Source organism: Cucurbita pepo, chromosome 8 (genome assembly GCF_057944985.1).
Source record: "Cucurbita pepo subsp. pepo isolate OVF chromosome 8, ASM5794498v1, whole genome shotgun sequence".
Taxonomy (NCBI): Eukaryota; Viridiplantae; Streptophyta; class Magnoliopsida; order Cucurbitales; family Cucurbitaceae; genus Cucurbita; species Cucurbita pepo.
The window spans coordinates 8,186,387-8,203,994 of NC_141805.1; the positions used below are offsets into that span (position 1 = coordinate 8,186,387).

Below are 17,608 nucleotides of genomic sequence, written 5' to 3' on the forward strand. Positions count from 1 at the left end.
TTCCCCTGTATTCATTCTTATCACCACTTGTACGTCGTGTTTTAAATTTTTGGGTTTTTCAACATAAAAGCAAATCATAATTTTAGCTATTTTATTTTTAGGATCGCTTTTATTTAGATATGATCTTGGTTCATTCACGCACATCTGATATTAAATAGAATTGGGTGAATAGGAAGGCATTATAATAGTGGGATGATATCCTATATTTTCATATACTAAACTTATGTGAGGAAGCGGGTTCTTACTTAAAGAGATGGAACCGTTCATTTGTGTCCTACAATCATGATCCTCTTTGATTATGCGTTCTTTCATTTTTGGGAGAGAAGACTGAAGAAATTGTAAAAAGGAGGTAAAATCCTAGCAGATGAAATGAAAAATAGACGATTTTGATAATAAGTGCTACTGTTGGATTGGCACCTTGAGCAATGACCATTGACCATGTGACGCATACCATCATCATCTTCACTCATCCATATCAACTATTCTCAACTTTCATTCAGGTACCTATTAGATTCATTTAATTTACATGCATGAATCATGAATCATCGATATGGAAGAATGCATCAATCAATCGCCGAAAGCATAGAAATCATAATATATAACACACAAGCAAACTCAACAGAGAGATAACATTCATCCATTGCCCAAAACATAAATCATAATATCTTATCCTTGTTTAACACAAAGAAAAGCATAGAAATTGACATGCATCATCAATATCATCCTAAGGGTGTTTTGGTAATCATCCTTAACATATATAACATTTTCATACAAATAACCCTTCTAAAATCCTAAACATGCATATTCAACCACTTGTAAGGTATACACACATCCTAGCGATGTTCGGAGCTCGGAACTCCAAATTTTTTAAAATTTCTCTGGTGGGTCCTCGAAAGGAAAAACAGTGGAATAGGGCAAACAAAAGAGCTTACACATGTTACATGTGCCTCCCATAAAATTCTGCCTTCCATAAAATTCTGAAACTTTGAACTTTTAAGAAAAAATCGAAAAATTAATTCTCATAGGGTATTTTTTTGAACTTCCACGTCATTCTTACATTTTATTTACTTTGCAAACTCGATGTACTAGGTTAGGAGTTTTTCAATTTTCAAATAAATTTGGATGCATTTTTTTTTATTTGGTTTTATGAGGTACCCGTACAAAGTTAAAATATTTTCTTGAAATATATATGTATTTGCAACGTCTTTAAAATGATATATCATTATATGATAACAACTTTGGATCGATTTAAAATTTTAAAAACAAAAACAACCTAGAATAACCTTGGAGCAACCAAACTCCAAAAGAAACTTGACTAATCAATTTGAAGACAAAAAAAAAGTATGTGGAATGAATTGCTTTAAAGTATAATTTTTTACAAAGGTCCAAAATTTTAAATTGATGAAGCTCATGTAGTTACACTATTGTAAAAGCCCAACAACGTCCAGGCCCAACAAGCCAGTCGCCTGGGGAATCTGATGCTGTTCTATTGCTTTTGTCGTCATGTCAGGGCTTTTGTGAGAGCATATTTTGGCGCACAGAAAATAAAGACCAACTGTTTGCTGCTGCTCGTGAGCGTTGAAGTAAGAGGCCGCAATCCCATCGTTGAGATGGCGGAGGAAGCAATTCTCCGTTACCTTGAGAAGAACGTCGAAATCTCCGATTCTGGACTGTTCGCCCACGAATTTGGACTTGATCACAACGAGGTCGTCAACATCATCAAGAGTCTCAACGGCTTCAGATACGTTGATGCTGAAGTACGCTTGCTTCTTTCCCTTTTCTTCGTATATGTTTCTTTCTGCTACTATCAATTTCCAGTTTAGCAAGCTGATAACTAGTCCATGCTGTTTGTTTGAGTTTGGTTTGTGCTGGAAGGGACGGTTTACCTGGATTTTTACTTGTCATTGTTTGCAGAGTCATCCGCATTTGCTTGGTTCTCAATCTTTATGCGTCAATTGACAATTGGCGCGTGGTAGACTAAGACAACATTTCTTTAATACTCGTGAATTGGTTTTGCTTGTATATGATTGTTGATGTGAATGTTTGCTGAATCCACCACGCTTCAATGGTGGTGAGAGTTCTCTTATTTATAATCATTTACAGAATACAGAAATATGGCAAATTACAAATAATATGGAAATAGCGATAAAAGGAAAGAATAATAAATGAATACAATATATTTACCTGGCAAATATGGTAACCCGTAATGTAAGGCAAATAATAAATGAATACAATATATTTACCTGGCAAATATGGTAACCCGTAATGTAAGGCAAATATCTAGATATTTTCCTTATAATGAATGGTCAACTATCCTTAACACCCCCGCAAGCTGAGCGTCGGATTTGAACGAACGTGAAGCTTGGATCTGAAAAATTCAAAGAGAGGTCGAGAAATACTCTTTATGAAGATGTCAGCAACTTGGAGATGAGAGGGTACATATTGTGTGCGAAGTTTGCCAGCGATAACAAGTTCTTGAAGGAAATGATAATCTAGTTCAACATGTTTGGCCCGCATGTGAGAAACGGGGTTAGAGCTAAAAAAAAATAGCACTTTTGTTGTCACATAAGAGTAAGGGCTGCTGTGAAATAGGGACCTTGAGGTCATGCAAAAGATGCGTAACCCAAAGAAGTTCAGCAGCAGTTGTGGCAAGAGCACGATACTCAGATTCACAGCTGGAGCGTGAGACAGTAGGTTGCTTTTTAGCACTCCAAGAAATAAGATTGTTACCAAGGTAAATAGAATAGCCGGATGTAGAACGACGAGTATCGGGACAACCAGCCCAGTCAGCATTCGAATAAGCGAGTAGCGTACTAGGAACAGTGGATGGACGAAAGGTAAGACCAAAGTGGAGTGTTCCTTTGACATAGCGAAAAATACGTTTGACAGCAAGAAATACGTTTGACAGCAAGAAAGTGATCTGCAGTAGGGGCATGCAAAAATTGACTGACAGAATTGACAGCATAGGCAATATCTGGACGCGTAATAGTCAAGTACTGAAGGGCGCCAACAAGAGATCTGTAGAGAGTAGGATCAGAGAAAGGAGAACCATCAACAGTTAGGTGTTGAGAAACAACCATGGGAGTGTGAACTGGTTTGCTATCGAGCAACTGAGCACGAGTAAGAGTATCTCGAGCATATTTTAATTGACTAATAAAGAGACCATCAGGAGTGGGTGAAGCTTCAAGACCAAGAAAGTAACTGAGAGAACCCAAATCTTTGGTAGCAAACTCAGAATGAAGCTTGCGAGTAAAGCTGTCAATAAGAGATGAGTTGTTGCCGGTAACAATAATGTCATCAACATAAAGAAGCAAATAGATAAGGTTAGATTGCTGATGAAAGACAAAAAGGGACGTGTCAGCGCGACTGCAAGAAAACCCAAGTGTGAGAAGAAATGAGCTAAAACGCTGAAACCAAGCACGAGGAGCTTGCTTTAAGCCATAGAGAGCTTTCTTTAATAGACAAACATGAGTGGGAAATCGAGGATCAATATACCCAGGAGGTTGTTCCATATGAACACGTTCAATAAGAGTTCCATTGAGAAAAGCATTCTTGATATCAAGTTGTCGAAGAGGCCATTTATTTGTGACTGCAATAGAAAGCACAACATGGACAGTGGTAGCTTTGACAACCGGACTGAAAGTGTCAGTGTAGTCAAGACCAGGAACCTGAGTATAACCTTTGGCAACAAGACGAGCCTTGAAACGCTCGACGGATCCATCAGGCAAATATTTAAATACGAAACACCCATTTAGAGCCCACAATGTTGGTGTTGGCAGGGCGAGGAACCAAAGTCCAAGTATCATTTTGTTGTAACGCTCGAATTTCTTCATCCATGGCAGCCACCCAAGCAGGATTCTTAGCTGCAGATTTGAATCCTTTTGGCTCAGTGGATGCAAGAAGAGCAGAAAGAAGTCCAGATGAGCCCAAAATACCAAGATTTGCTGGATGACGAGTCTTGAATATACCAGCTTTGGCTCGTGTGATCATAGGATGAGTGCCCAAAGAAGAGAAATCAGCAGGAGGTTCAATAGAGGTCGAATTAGAAGTCGAGGGTGGCAAAGTGGAACCTGCAAGAGAAGTATCAACCTGCACAGACTTATCTACAAGGTCAGAACAAATATCACACGGGGATGAAACTAGATCCAAGAATGTGCGGTGATGAAGTGGTAGGGGGGGATGAATCAATATGATGAAGATGTGGTTCCAAGAAATTTGAAATAGGAATAGAGGAAAGAGGTTGGGCCTGGGAGCTAGGGATAGCAGGAAAGTGAGTTTCATCAAATTGAGCATGGCAGGTGATATATAGCTTAGTGGTGGCGGGATCAAGACAACGGAACCCTTTATGAGCAGAACTATAACCCAAAAAAATACAAGGAATGCTGCGGGTAGAAAGCTTGTTAGGCATATAATCACGCAAATAAGGATAAACACGACAACCAAAGGGATGAAAATTGTCATAATGTGGAGTGTAGCCATAAAGGAGTTCAAAGGGTGACTTACCTCCAAGAAGTGGAGTAGGCAACCGGTTGATAATGTAAGCTGCAGTGCGGAAGGCGTCAACCAAAAAACGAGGAGAAAGATGAGAGTGAAAGAGAAGGGCCAAGCCAGTCTCAGTCACATGACGATGTTTTCTCTCAGCACGACCATTTTGAGCAGGTGTATATGGACAAGAGAGTTGATGGTGGATGCCAGAATTACGTAAATGAGTTTTGAAACAAGTACTAGTAAATTCGGTACCACCATCGCTTTGAAATACCTTGATACGAGAAGAATATTGATTTTCCACAAATTTTTGAAATTGAAGAAAAATATAAAAAAAATCAGATTTAAATTTTAAAGGGTAAAACCAAGTGAATCGAGAATAATCATCAATAAAAATAGCATAATAAAGAAAACCCGAATTTGATTTGACGGGAGAAGGACCCCAAAGATCACAATGAATAAGATCTAACACATGAGACGACCTACGTTCATTGCGGGAATAAGGCAATCGATGACTTTTCGCAAGCTGACAAGTATTACATAATGATGGAGAAGGCAATAAAAACGTAAGAGAAAGATGACCTTTTTTATTTAAAAAAGAAATAACAGAATGATTCACATGACCCAGACGAGCATGCCATAAATCATATGAAGCACGTAAAGATTTGTTTCTAAGGGCTGAAATAAAAGCAGAGTTGCCGCGCTCCAGCACATATAGCCCTCCATCTCTTTTACCGGTTGCCACCACCCGTCCTGTTTGACGATTCTGGATAGTAATAAGATTATTAGTAAATGTAACGGAGAGAGGAAAATCAGACGTTAATTTACTTATGGAAAGAAGATTTTTAGTGAGGTGAGGGACAACCAAGACATCTAATAAGCGAATATTTGGAACAGGAGAAAGAGTACCGGTGTGGGTAATGGGTAGGGATGCACCGTTTCCTACAATCACAGAGTCCTTACCCGTGTAATTTTTAGACTGATCCAGAATAGATGGGTCGGCAGTCATATGGGCCGAAGCTCCAGTGTCCAGAAACCAATCAGCAGCATCGGGTCCAGCAATAGAACTGACGTGTTAAAGGCTTCAGCAAGGTGAGCATGAGAAGAATCAGGTCGAACATACCGTTGGTTGCAGCGGTCAGCATAATGGCCCTCTTTGCGGCATATTTGGCAGTGAGGTGGTCGACAACCCTGACTTGAGTGGGTTCGTCCTCGATTAGAAGAGTTGTTTTTGTGAGAATAAGAACGACCTCGCTGGTTGGTAAAGGAAGCAGGGTGGCTTCCATGGGTGCGACCACGATTAGTGGCTGTGAATGCTGTAGGAGTGGTGTCAGAGGACTCAAGGGAGCGCTGGAACAACTCAAAACTTTCAGCTTTAGAGACTAAATCTGCAAAACAGGGGATAGGCGTGAGAGCCATCTGAGCAGTAGAAAAAGCTGAAAATTCGGTGCCGAGTCCACGAAGGAACCAGTGCACTTTATCAATGTCTTCGACAGGTCTGCCAATGGCATGAAGTTGGTCACAAATTTTTTTGAAGGCACGGGCATACTCAGCAACAGGTTTGGTGCCACGTTTCATCAACTGCAAGTCATCCTTGAGTCTCAGTTCACGAGCTTTCGACTGATGGCTGAACGTAGTTTCCAACGCAAGCCAAACATCACGTGCAGTAGATAAACCAACGACAACAGCCATGGCTTCCTCAGTGAGAGAGGAGAGCAGGAGACAGAGAAGTCGTTGATCGGCTGCTCTCCATGCCAAATATTTGGGGTTGAGTGTTGAGGAGGAAGAGGAAGTTTCTGGTTCAAAGCGAGGTGGTGGAACCATAGTTCCATCGACATAGCCCAGCATGTCTTGACTCTCAAGGAGAGGGAGAAGTTGGCTTTTCCAGAGAAGATAATTGGAGGAAGAAAGTTTGATGGTGATCATATGGATTAGAGTATTGAAAGGAAGAAGATGATAAGAAGATTCGGAAGCCATAGAGAAGACAGGATCAGGGTTGTTAAACCGAAAGAGCTCTGATACCATGTGAATGTTTGCTGAATCCACCACGCTTCAATGGTGGTGAGAGTTCTCTTATTTATAATCATTTACAGAATACAGAAATATGGTAAATTACAAATAATATGGAAATAGCGATAAAAGGAAAGAATAATAAATGAATACAATATATTTACCTTTAATAAAATGGCAAATATGGTAACCCGTAATGTAATGCAAATATCTAGATATTTGCCTTATAATGAACGGTCAACTATCCTTAACAGTTACTATAACGTTTGATTGGTCAACCGTTTGCAGACGGTTGTTAATGTTGATTTGGATAGTTGTTTCAAGTATTTCTCGTGATTAATTTGTTGTCTTTGGTTATTTCATATTCTGATAGTTTGATATTTTCACGAATAATTGAACTGTGAATTCATTAATTGATCACATCTTCCTTTTTGAGAAATTTTCAGGACATTAAGAAGGAGAAATGGATTCTTACTGGTGAGGGCGAGACTTATGCTGCTACGGGATCACCTGAGGTGCAGCTATTGCTGGCAATTCCACCCGAGGGAATTCCAAGAGAAGAACTACAGGTGATATTGCCATTATGATTGTTCATTTTGGTTTGATGTGTTGAATAGTATGAGGATTATCCCAATGAGGTCTTTTCATTTGAGTTTGATGATGTGAGAGCTGTTTGGATGCAAAATTAGGCATTTTATTTTTTTAGTTTTTGCCTTCATTTTCATATTTTTTGGATTTGAGTACATCTTAGTGCTGAAGTTGTTTGTTGCAAATGTCCAACTGGTCTGTTGTTGCAGAAGAAGTTGGGTCTATCTGTTTTCAAAATTGGATGTGCTCAGGCAGCAAAGAACAAATGGGTTGAAATGGGGAAGCAATTAATATCCAGAAAGGTTTGTCACTTACACTTTGTGGTGTTCTGTATCAAAATGTTGAGAAAAATGATCTCAAGTGGTGCTGATTGTATGAAATAACCATTATACTACTGTAACCAGGATATAACACAGATTAGCTTCTGACCATTATTACTTTCTAGCTTAGATATTATAATTAAAGCTCCTTTACATTCTTTTTGGTTATTCATAAGTGATTTTTCCTGTAGGTTCAACATGTTGATGATAAGGTGAAAAACTTGCTTCTGCAGATAAAAGATGGAAAGGTGATCATTGATTATAATTCATTGGTTTTGTATTACACAGATTCTTGGATGTTGAAGCTTCATTAATGAGTTTTCATTCATTTCTTGTTTATGGTCATACTGTATCTCTAGAAAGGCAGTTCGAAAGTATTATTTGGAGTAATAGCTTGATATCATCAGTTCACTTGGGACTTCTTGGAAAGTGGTATCTGACTATTTAGATACTATTGCATAATGGGTGTTGTGATATAATGACTCACATGTTGGGAACTAGATTCACATTTCTCATTATTTTCAGGGCAAATAGTTCTTCATTTTTTGTTTTTCTTAAGGTTTTGGTCTAGCCTATTTACCTGCATGCATTTCAAACTTAGGAGGCTAAATTTGTAACTGACAATGTAATAGCTCCATATACATTCTAGAAAACTCTCTTGTTGCAGGAAACTTTTGAGAGCACCATCAAAGTGTTTCAAAATGTTACAGTTTGTGGAAATTTTTGTATTTACTCCATAATACAAGTAAATTAAAGAGAGAGAAACCTGGCGTCCAGTTTGGAGGTTGTTTCATCCTCCTATTTTGTAATACTGTTTTGAACTAATGCAACTATTTTTTTAGATAAGAAAGGAAAATAAAAACAATTAAATTGAATGGACTGTACTACCATAGATGTTTGGATTGTGAATTGTGATAGCTTTTTACATAGATATTTGCTTTTGTTGAGTTAATGAAAAAAGAAAAAGGAAAAAAAAAAAAAAAAAAAAAAAATTCTTTCAAATGGTTGGAGTTTTAGCTATCTACCTCATCATCACTGTTATCCATATTGATATATTTTTTCTTGAATAATTTGTCAAATATCTCGGTCTAGATCAGCTAAGAATTTCGGATTTTGACTCTAGGAAATCCATGATGATGACGTTTTAGAGTGGGCTTAGTTTCGATACTTTAAGAAGCTTTATTCTAGCACATGATACAGATTTCTATCTGTTTGTTATCTTAAAAATGTTTATTTTGACTTTTTCTAGAACGTGGAAAGGCTACTCAGTGAAGAAGGGTCCTAGTTACGCTCCAAGAAGGAAAAAGGCTGCTACAGATTTAACGCGGGAAAATCTTCAGAGGTCCTCTATTTTCCTAATGTTGTTTCATGCATGGATATTATTTTATGGCAGTAAGCTTCAAAAACACATAATTTAATATTTTTTTTTTTTTTTTTTTTTTTTTTTTGGTGTAAAAATTTGTTTATTTATTATTCTCTTTGGTATATGCGTCCAATGCCAATTCTTGACACTTGTTTTTTTGTTTAACATTAAACTCTCATTTCCTACTTCGTCTTCAATCACTTTTACCTATTGAATTATTGTAGGCTTAAATATGTCTGCTCAATTTGTTGGACGAGTGAAATTGCCACTGAAACATCAATTATCATGTCCAGTTTACTCATTTCTTTCTAGTTCATGCATCTCGTATTGAAAACTTGGAAACTGATAAATTAATACTTCGCATTATCTAGGGGAGACTGGAGAGAACTAGAGTTCAAAGAGTATAACTTCAATGCCAAAGGTCATCCCCTTGAGTGTGGTCATCTTCATCCATTGCTCAAGGTAAGAATACTCCATTTCTTTTGAAAAAATGGAAATCCTTCTTTTAGAATAAATTTATAGGTTAACATTAAATCCTTTAAAGAACGTACTTTGATTGCTGATGATTGTGCCTGTATAGTTGATCAAGTTATCCAAAAAAACCAAAAGTAACTATATTTGTAGAATGAGGTTGAATCCCTTAGAGGAACTTTAATCTAGGGAGTCTCTATGGCACATTTGATATTGTTATAGATACAGAAGGATTATATCTTTCATTGGGCTTTAAACTTAGGTAGAGGCAGATTGATGGGTGACATGACCTCACTATATTCCGATCATACTTCATAGCTTCCAATAATCCTCAAACTAATTAGCAAGGTTGTAAATGATGCCTTATTCTTTGATGTTCCCCCTTTTGCCTATGCATTCCTTCAGTATCTATTTATGTACTGAAACTGAACGTCTGTTTCTCTTTATTACTTGGACATCTTTTCAACATTTAGGTTCGGCAGCAATTAAAAAATATTTTTCGTCAAATGGGGTGAGTAACTCTTATGTTTATGTTTTTTTAGTATTTACTATAAACAAAAAAATTACAGTTATAGGCCTATATTTCGGTTTATGATTTCAGGTTTGAAGAGATGCCTACCAATAACTTTGTCGAGAGCAGGTAGGAGTGCTCCCCGGCTCCCCTTCTAGAATGATAGGTTTTACATCCGTAGTTTCCTTGGAAATGACTGAATATATGTCAGTGCTACTACTAAAAAGAATTTTAATATATTCTTATTAGCTTTTCTTTCTCTTCTGTGCGCACAGCTTCTGGAACTTTGATGCATTATTCCAACCCCAACAACACCCTGCCCGTGATGCACATGATACTTTCTTCTTGCAAGGTCTCCTCCACTTCATTGCTGAATATCAAAAGTTTTATGGTTGGTTTTTTTTCTTAATAGTTCTTTGGTGTTACATCTGTAGCTCCTTCCAGCACGAAGGAACTTCCTGAAGATTATGTGGAGAGGGTGAAGCAGGTCCATGAGAATGGTGGTTATGGATCCAAAGGGTATGATATCTGTTCTTCAAGACGCCCCCGTTCTTTCTTTGCTTTGTATTTCAGAAACTTATTTTTTCAAAAAAATTTGTTTATTCTTATTATTTTCCCTTATTTAGATATGGATATGATTGGAAAAGAGAGGAAGCAAATAAGAACCTACTACGAACTCATACAACTGCTGTGTCCTCCAGGATGTTGTACTTGCTTGCACGGGTAAGTAGTCGGTTGATTTTTCATATTCTAAATAGCCTTTGATATATAATATAACCAGTGCCGTTTCGCTAGTATATTCATGATTAAATACAGAAACAATGGGAGAATTGTTATGCATTTGAACATTCGTACAACTGCAAGAAAATCCTTTCATTGATGAGGACATAGGTAGTTTGAGAGTCCTGTACCAAGAGCTTGCTACATCCCCTTTTTATCTAATATTTATCTTAGCCTTTAACCTACTCTACGATCCCCACTCTGTACGACTACTCACTATCACAATTAACTGTCATGCAACAAGGGTTTTAACCCAATTTTTGTTTGACTAACAAAAACAGTAGAAATAAAAGAATGCGTAGATCCCGAGTCAAACAATGTTAAAGCAAAGTGACCAAGAACAGATAGTGTACCTGTCACTGCCGCATTAAGGTTTTCAGTATCCTTGTGGGTAAAGGCATAATCTAGTAGTAGAACTGTCAAAGTGTAATCTAGTAGTAGAACTGTCAAAGTGTGGTGGGGAAACCAACCAGTAAAGGAGGCCACATGGGAACGAGAGGATGAGATGTTTTTTGGATACCGCCACTTTCGAGGACGAATGCTCTTCTTAGGGGTAATGTAACGGTACGAGTTTCCAAAAAAAAAAAAAAAAATTCTCGATGATGCATGAATCTCGCTGGAAATGGCATAATTTTCGGCGAGACATTTTCTTTTGTTAATAGAAATGTAGTATTTTCCTCAGTTCCGCACACTTAAACCTTAGGGTATCTAAATAGTCACTTTTTTCCTTTGATTGTCGTTGTTGCGCCTGTGAGAGAGATAGAAGGGTTTGAAGTGAGAAATCGAAAAACGTCGCGAGGCTTCGAGTTTTCAGTGAGTTTTCTCGGGCAAACTAAACGGCAGCAAGAACAAACATGAGGGCTTCGGTCTTGTCAATAAACGGAAAAGGGAGTTCGCGATTAGGGTTTCTTCATGGTTCTCGGGTAAGGAAGACAAAGTGACGGATTGCAAGTTAGGTATCTCCGTATACCCACGAACACGCACAGCCAACCCCACAGCTCTCTGTTCCAGCCCACATTCTAGACGAAGACCGCGGGCCGCGTTTACGTTCGGCCCATGACCAGTGGATACAAAATCCGCGCCCATAAGACGCGCGCCTTCAGCTGTACCTTTGGCTTGTCAGCTCGGTACCCTCGGCTCCGTCAATTCCCGCTACTCGGCTTGGCAACTCAGTATACGTATAATATACTGATTCCTAGGTTTTCAGCCCTTCTAAAGCCATTATGGCCCTTGTTTTAGCCATTTGAGGTTGGTATAGCTCTTAATTGCCAAAATAGATTACGTTAGAGGCTTACCTTGATAATTAAATATAAGGTTTAGCGGGGTTACGTTATGAAAAGGCTCTAAGCATATAATGTGGTTTTTATAGGAAGTAGTTAGGTGGTGTTGTTAGCTTATCGTGAGTAAACTTCGGCCAAGGCCAACGAGATAAGTGACTTTACTGTTGGAGTTAGCTTACTATATATATGATAGTGCATACCCTGTGGCCTTTGCATGCATCATATTTGTTGTGAAATGTCGATGTTATGTCATGCCTATGTGTTTTTGTATTGTCATGAATTGCTTACCATGTATGCATGCATTCTATTACACTGTTTCCATGAAATAAATAGATATGCTATGGAATTCTTACATGCTATGAATGTGATGGACTGAATGAACGTTGCTATGCATACACATTGCTTAACTGAGCCATGCTATGGAATGTAAAAAGGAAATGAAACGTAATATATATTATGCCAGGTAAGGTAAGTCATGGGACCTTATGCATGTTTGTGTGTCATGTGCATAAGAATACTTTCCCGTTATGTTATGATGGTACGAACGCGTACGTTCGATATTATGTTCGCTATGATATCATGCAGACTTTTTCTTTTTTGTGGTGTCCAGTGACATGTAATACGTTATGCTCGACCAAGCCAGTCCTAGAGGGGGTTCGTATATGAGCCCACCTAGTGGGCCCATGTATACGTTCATGGGCTGTGTGGAGAAGTACTGCACATCGACCCTCCCTAGATAAAACAAGGGCCTAAAGCCATATAAAGTGAATGGAAGACAGGTTCCACTCATGTTTTATATGTGTATTTATGTCTAACCTCAACAGTGGGGTGACTTACTGAGTATTTCATAAAATGCTTCAGTCAAGTGCTACCCTATTTTTCAGGTAAATGCAAGGCTCCCATTTACGGTTGATGGTGGACGTTGTGAAGACTATGGAAGTTGGAATGAGGGCTTTATAGGACAGTAGATGTTTTGTTTGAGTTTTGTCTTGAATAATAAACGTTTGCATTTAATTTCTCTAGTTTTAATTGTTGAATGATTTCCTTTAGGTTGAATTTCGTGTTTTGAACTACTTATTTAAGACCATGCCGTTATCAGAGCCAGACACTGGGCTATATGCCAGTGAGGAGGCTGTTCCCAAAGGGGGATAGACACGAGGCGGTGTGCTAGTAAGGATGCTGGGCCCCGAAGGGGGGTGGATTTAGTGGGAGTCCCACGTCGATTGGAGAAAGGAACGAGTGCCAGCGAAGACGCTGGGTCCTGAAAGGGGGTGGATTGTGATATCTCACATCGGTTGGGGAGGAGAACGAAACACCCTTTATAAGGGTGTGGAAACCTATCCCTAGGCGTTTTAAAAACCTTGAGGGTAAGCCCGAAAGAAAAAACCTAAAGAAGACAATATCTGCTAACGGTGGGCTTGAGCTATTACACTTCGTATCTGAGTTAGAATCCCGAGGGATGTCATGTCCAAAAATTGAGGGACTTCTCTTGAAGTGGCGATATTAATCACTTACTTGAGTGATCAATTTTAAATAAATAAATAAAAAATCACAGAGAGATTCATATGGTCTATTTCGTAAGCCATTAAGTTCTACTTCTAGCTTAGTGTGATTCTGATTTACCAGCTCTTCGGTCCTTATCAGTTTCCAATTTCATCTCGTACTTTTGTTTTTCATTGTTTTTTCTACCAAATTATCTGGTCAATCTGTTTTGAAATTTCTCTTTGTTCTCAATATTTGTTCACAGAAACCGTTTGCTCCCAAAAAGTACTTCTCGATAGACCGTGTTTTCAGAAATGAAGCAGTAGATAGAACACATCTTGCTGAGTTTCACCAGATAGAAGGTATTTATGAATTAGCAAATATGTTTTTGGGTTATGATATAATCCATCTCAACTTTGGCAATTCTAATTTCATAAATCTATCTATAATGTATTATATAATTCGGGGCTGTGTAGAGATTATCTTTCTTTGTCACATTTAATCTATCTATAATGTATTAAAATGATACGAAAGCGATACATTTAATGTTTTTTTATTTTATCATTCTCTTATTTGTTACATTTTATCATTCTCTTATTTGTTATATAACTCAAAGTTATAATATTTTTTCAATCAAATCAAATCAAACTTAACTTTTATATGTATTATCTAAATACAGCTTTATGGTATTGTATGTAAACATTTGCATCTGGTTCTTAGGGTTGATATGTGATCGAGGACTTACTCTTGGAGACTTGATTGGAGTATTGTATGACTTCTTCTCTCGTCTAGGTAACAAATTAGGAACAGAATGTTGGTTAATTAATGTGTGGCCAGTGATACTTGAAAGGAAACAATTGGATTCACTTGATGCTCTATTTTATTTCAGGCATGTCCAAGCTACGCTTCAAGCCCGCTTATAATCCATATACTGAACCCAGCATGGAGATTTTCAGGTGACAAACAATTGAATGTCTTCGAAATTGCTGTTGCTTATTATACAATACGCCTTCAATTTTTTGATGCATTATATTTGTCAGTTATCATGAAGGCTTTAAGAAAATGGGTAGAAGTTGGAAATTCAGGAATGTTTAGACCCGAGATGCTACGTCCTATGGGGCTTCCAGAGGATGTCCGTGTTATTGCATGGGGTCTTTCGCTCGAGAGGTAAGGTTCTTGTGTCCTATTATGTGCCAAAGACCTTTCTTTTTTAACTTAGTCTCAGAAATGTGGCCACCTGCATGTTTCTACTGTTATAAGGATTACTTTAGGAGTTTCAAAAAGTTGAAGGAGCAGAATTGAAAATGAATAGAATATTTAGAATCAAATTACTTTTTAGATGAACGATAAATGATCATTATTTTCTGTTGCATCTTGTCCTGGAACCAGACCAACCATGATCTTGTATGGTGTCGATAACATTCGGGATCTGTTCGGCCACAAGGTACCTCTTCTTATACTCTGTCTTAAACACAACTATGGGCAATCCATTATAACATATCTGAATGAAGATCTGCCTTGCCATTGGCCCTTGTTTTTCATCAGGTGGATCTTGGTCTTATCAAGAAAAATCCAATATGCCGCCTTGGAATCGATGCCTGTTGAGCTAACCAAAACTCAGTAAGCAAATACAAGTGTCCCAATACCTATTTGTTCTGTCGTTTAGGTTGTTTGTAACCAGCGAATGGCCAAGTATTCGCCCATGTCGCTTTACATGGTAAGTGCTCACTCAATTACTTCTCAGGTACACGAAGAACTATTGCATGACACCTCTGTAACACCAACATTTTTAGGAATTTGATTGTGAAAGACAAGTAGCGTAGCCTTGATTTCTTTGTTTATACGACTGAGGTGCCATATTCTTTTTATATTTAAGTTTTGGAAGGAAATTGATTATTTGCTGCAGCTTCATCTCACCCTTTCTCGAGATTGTTAAAAATGTAAATATTTTGAGATGGAAACTTTGAAATGATATTTTGAAAAATAACCCCTAAGTGGGCTGACACGAAAAACAAGAAATATGTAGCAGAACTTTTTTTGTGTGTATCAATAAATGAAAAAAGATGAAACAGATTCTGAACGCTGATAGCTAAAACACATGTTTGGGTTCCTTAACATTTGTGAAGACATTTTTTCTTCTTCTTCTTCCAAACTACATAAAATGACATTTAAGCTAACGATGAATTACTATTTTGTTTAAAGTTGTCCGACTCTCAACTCTCAGTGCAAGAAAGCATTATTCATATCCATTTGCCATAATTTCCAATCTTTAATTATACCAAGTGCTGGAGGAACGGTACGATAGTGATCTTCGTCACTGGACCAAACGTTTAATCATAGTCTAGTCCATGTTGTTGAGAGAACTCCGAGCCTCAATTGATCTATCTCAGAAACACATTATTTTGTAAACTCACTTACAAGAGATAGGTTTGATATCTCTTAGTCTTGGCACTGGTTTCCAAGTTTGATTGTGCTCTAAGGTTATAAATTCTTCCTCCATGGCTGGTTGCTGGTTGTCAAGCTGTATTTTGTGATACTTCTTTATACGTCTTTGGTTCTTTAGCTTCGCTTGCATTGGCAAACTTTGGATTTGGATTTTGGATTTTTTCTAACTCGTATAGTTATCAAATCTGAAGGAGCACGTAGATTTTTAACCTTCTATCCAACGATTATCAAAGAAGAACTACGTCCTGTCAACTTCAATCAAAACGATACTAATTTTCTCGAAACACCCACCTCAATAGAACAAACATCTACGCCCCCACCTTATAGAAAAATTTGTCATCCTTTAAAGTTAGAAGCTAAATAATTTTTATTTTCTACTTAGGAAAAAAAATATCCATGAATTGTACCCACTTTTGCACTTGAGGCCAATAATTTAATGCATATAAAATTAATATATTTGAATTTAGAGTGCATTGGAATATTTGTTTTAAAAGATAAAGTATTACCAAATTGAAATGAAAGCAATGGGCACAATAAAAGGATAAGAGTCAAACGAAGAATAAAAAGACAAATTTTTTTAGACCAAAGTGTTTGACAAAATTCCAAACCTCACATTTGAAAATGATTGAAGCTTTTCAAAATTGCAATAATTTTTTTTAGATACTGATCTTTGTGATCTTCAAAAAAAAGTAATTTTAGGGGAAATTTGATTTCATTCCTACCCATTTATAAATTTTTAATTTTAATTCGGATAATTTCGTTTCAATCAAATTTCACGTATCTTATCTTTTTATTTTTCGTCGTATATATAATTTTTCATAAATATGTACGTCGCTAACCGTTTGTACTCATTTCTTATTAGGTATGTTATAATCATTTTTCACGCCTTACAAGATAAAGTATTTTTTTTTTCTTAATATGGGTGTGTTTTTAAAAATTGGTAAGCAAATTAATGACTTTTTTAATAAATTTAAAATGTAATTTTTACTATACATATTAATAATAAATATAAACAATATTTTAAAATTAATTTACATGAATAAATAACCAAAATAATAATAATAATAGGATTAATTGATGAAGAGGGCTTAAATAATTTAAATGGATGAATTAAATTTAGAAAAAAAAAAATAAATAAAAAAAGATGATATCCCTTTCTTTATTATTTATATTTGTTTGAAAATGTTGGAGTTTGGTGACATGATGTGTTAGATACGTAGTCTAATCAAATTTGAATTCTTCTCTCTAACCTCCCTTTACTGTTTCATTAATGTATTTTCATTAACACTCCTCGCTAATTAAACACCACGAGAGGTTTAAGGAAATTATTTGAATTTATTAGTCACACTTTTTATAAAATAAAATCTAGATTTGAAATTATCTTTTTAATAAGAATCATAATGTTTCATTTATTGAACGATCTGAAGCCAAGAAGCTTTGTTTATTTCTATCTACGAGATCGTTTAGAGTTTTGGAAGTTAATATTTATAAGGTTAAAATGGAACATGAAGTTGTCACGTAATTGATGATTTCTTTGAAAACGTTATTTATTGTTTTGAGTTCGTAACTTCTTATGATGGCTAATTGAAGAGTTACCAAACTTGTTGGTAATAACTTCTTTTAGTAAGCATTTGAAATAAGTCAATAATTACCACTTACTTCTTTTAGTGGTCATTTGAAGAGTCGTAGATTTGTTTTGTGAGGAGACTATAAATACCCACTAAATGATATGTAAAAAGGAGATTGAATGAAATTTCTCAGTTTCAATCACTCTTAGGCTCGAGCTCTACCTTTACTTGAAAATATGATAGTAGCATGTGGCTTGAGTATTTTAAGAAATATTCAGTAAGTCACCCCACTATTTGGGTTAGCA

At 36.8% G+C, this 17,608-nt stretch overlaps 1 protein-coding gene across 1 annotated transcript; it reads left to right on the forward strand.

Annotated features, from left to right (window-relative positions):
• The first annotated feature begins 1,448 nt into the window (after positions 1 to 1,448).
• LOC111784698 (phenylalanine--tRNA ligase alpha subunit, cytoplasmic) lies at positions 1,449 to 15,195 on the forward strand. Its single transcript, XM_087126116.1, is given in 19 exon segments — positions 1,449 to 1,757; positions 6,942 to 7,064; positions 7,293 to 7,385; positions 7,595 to 7,651; positions 8,527 to 8,552; positions 8,623 to 8,745; positions 9,138 to 9,228; positions 9,711 to 9,748; positions 9,839 to 9,877; positions 10,024 to 10,100; positions 10,183 to 10,267; positions 10,375 to 10,471; positions 13,556 to 13,652; positions 14,011 to 14,082; positions 14,180 to 14,246; positions 14,331 to 14,349; positions 14,351 to 14,457; positions 14,680 to 14,734; positions 14,836 to 15,195. Coding segments are annotated over 19 exon segments (1,605 nt in total). The 5' UTR covers positions 1,449 to 1,478; the 3' UTR covers positions 14,896 to 15,195.
• The last annotated feature ends 2,413 nt before the right edge of the window (positions 15,196 to 17,608 follow it).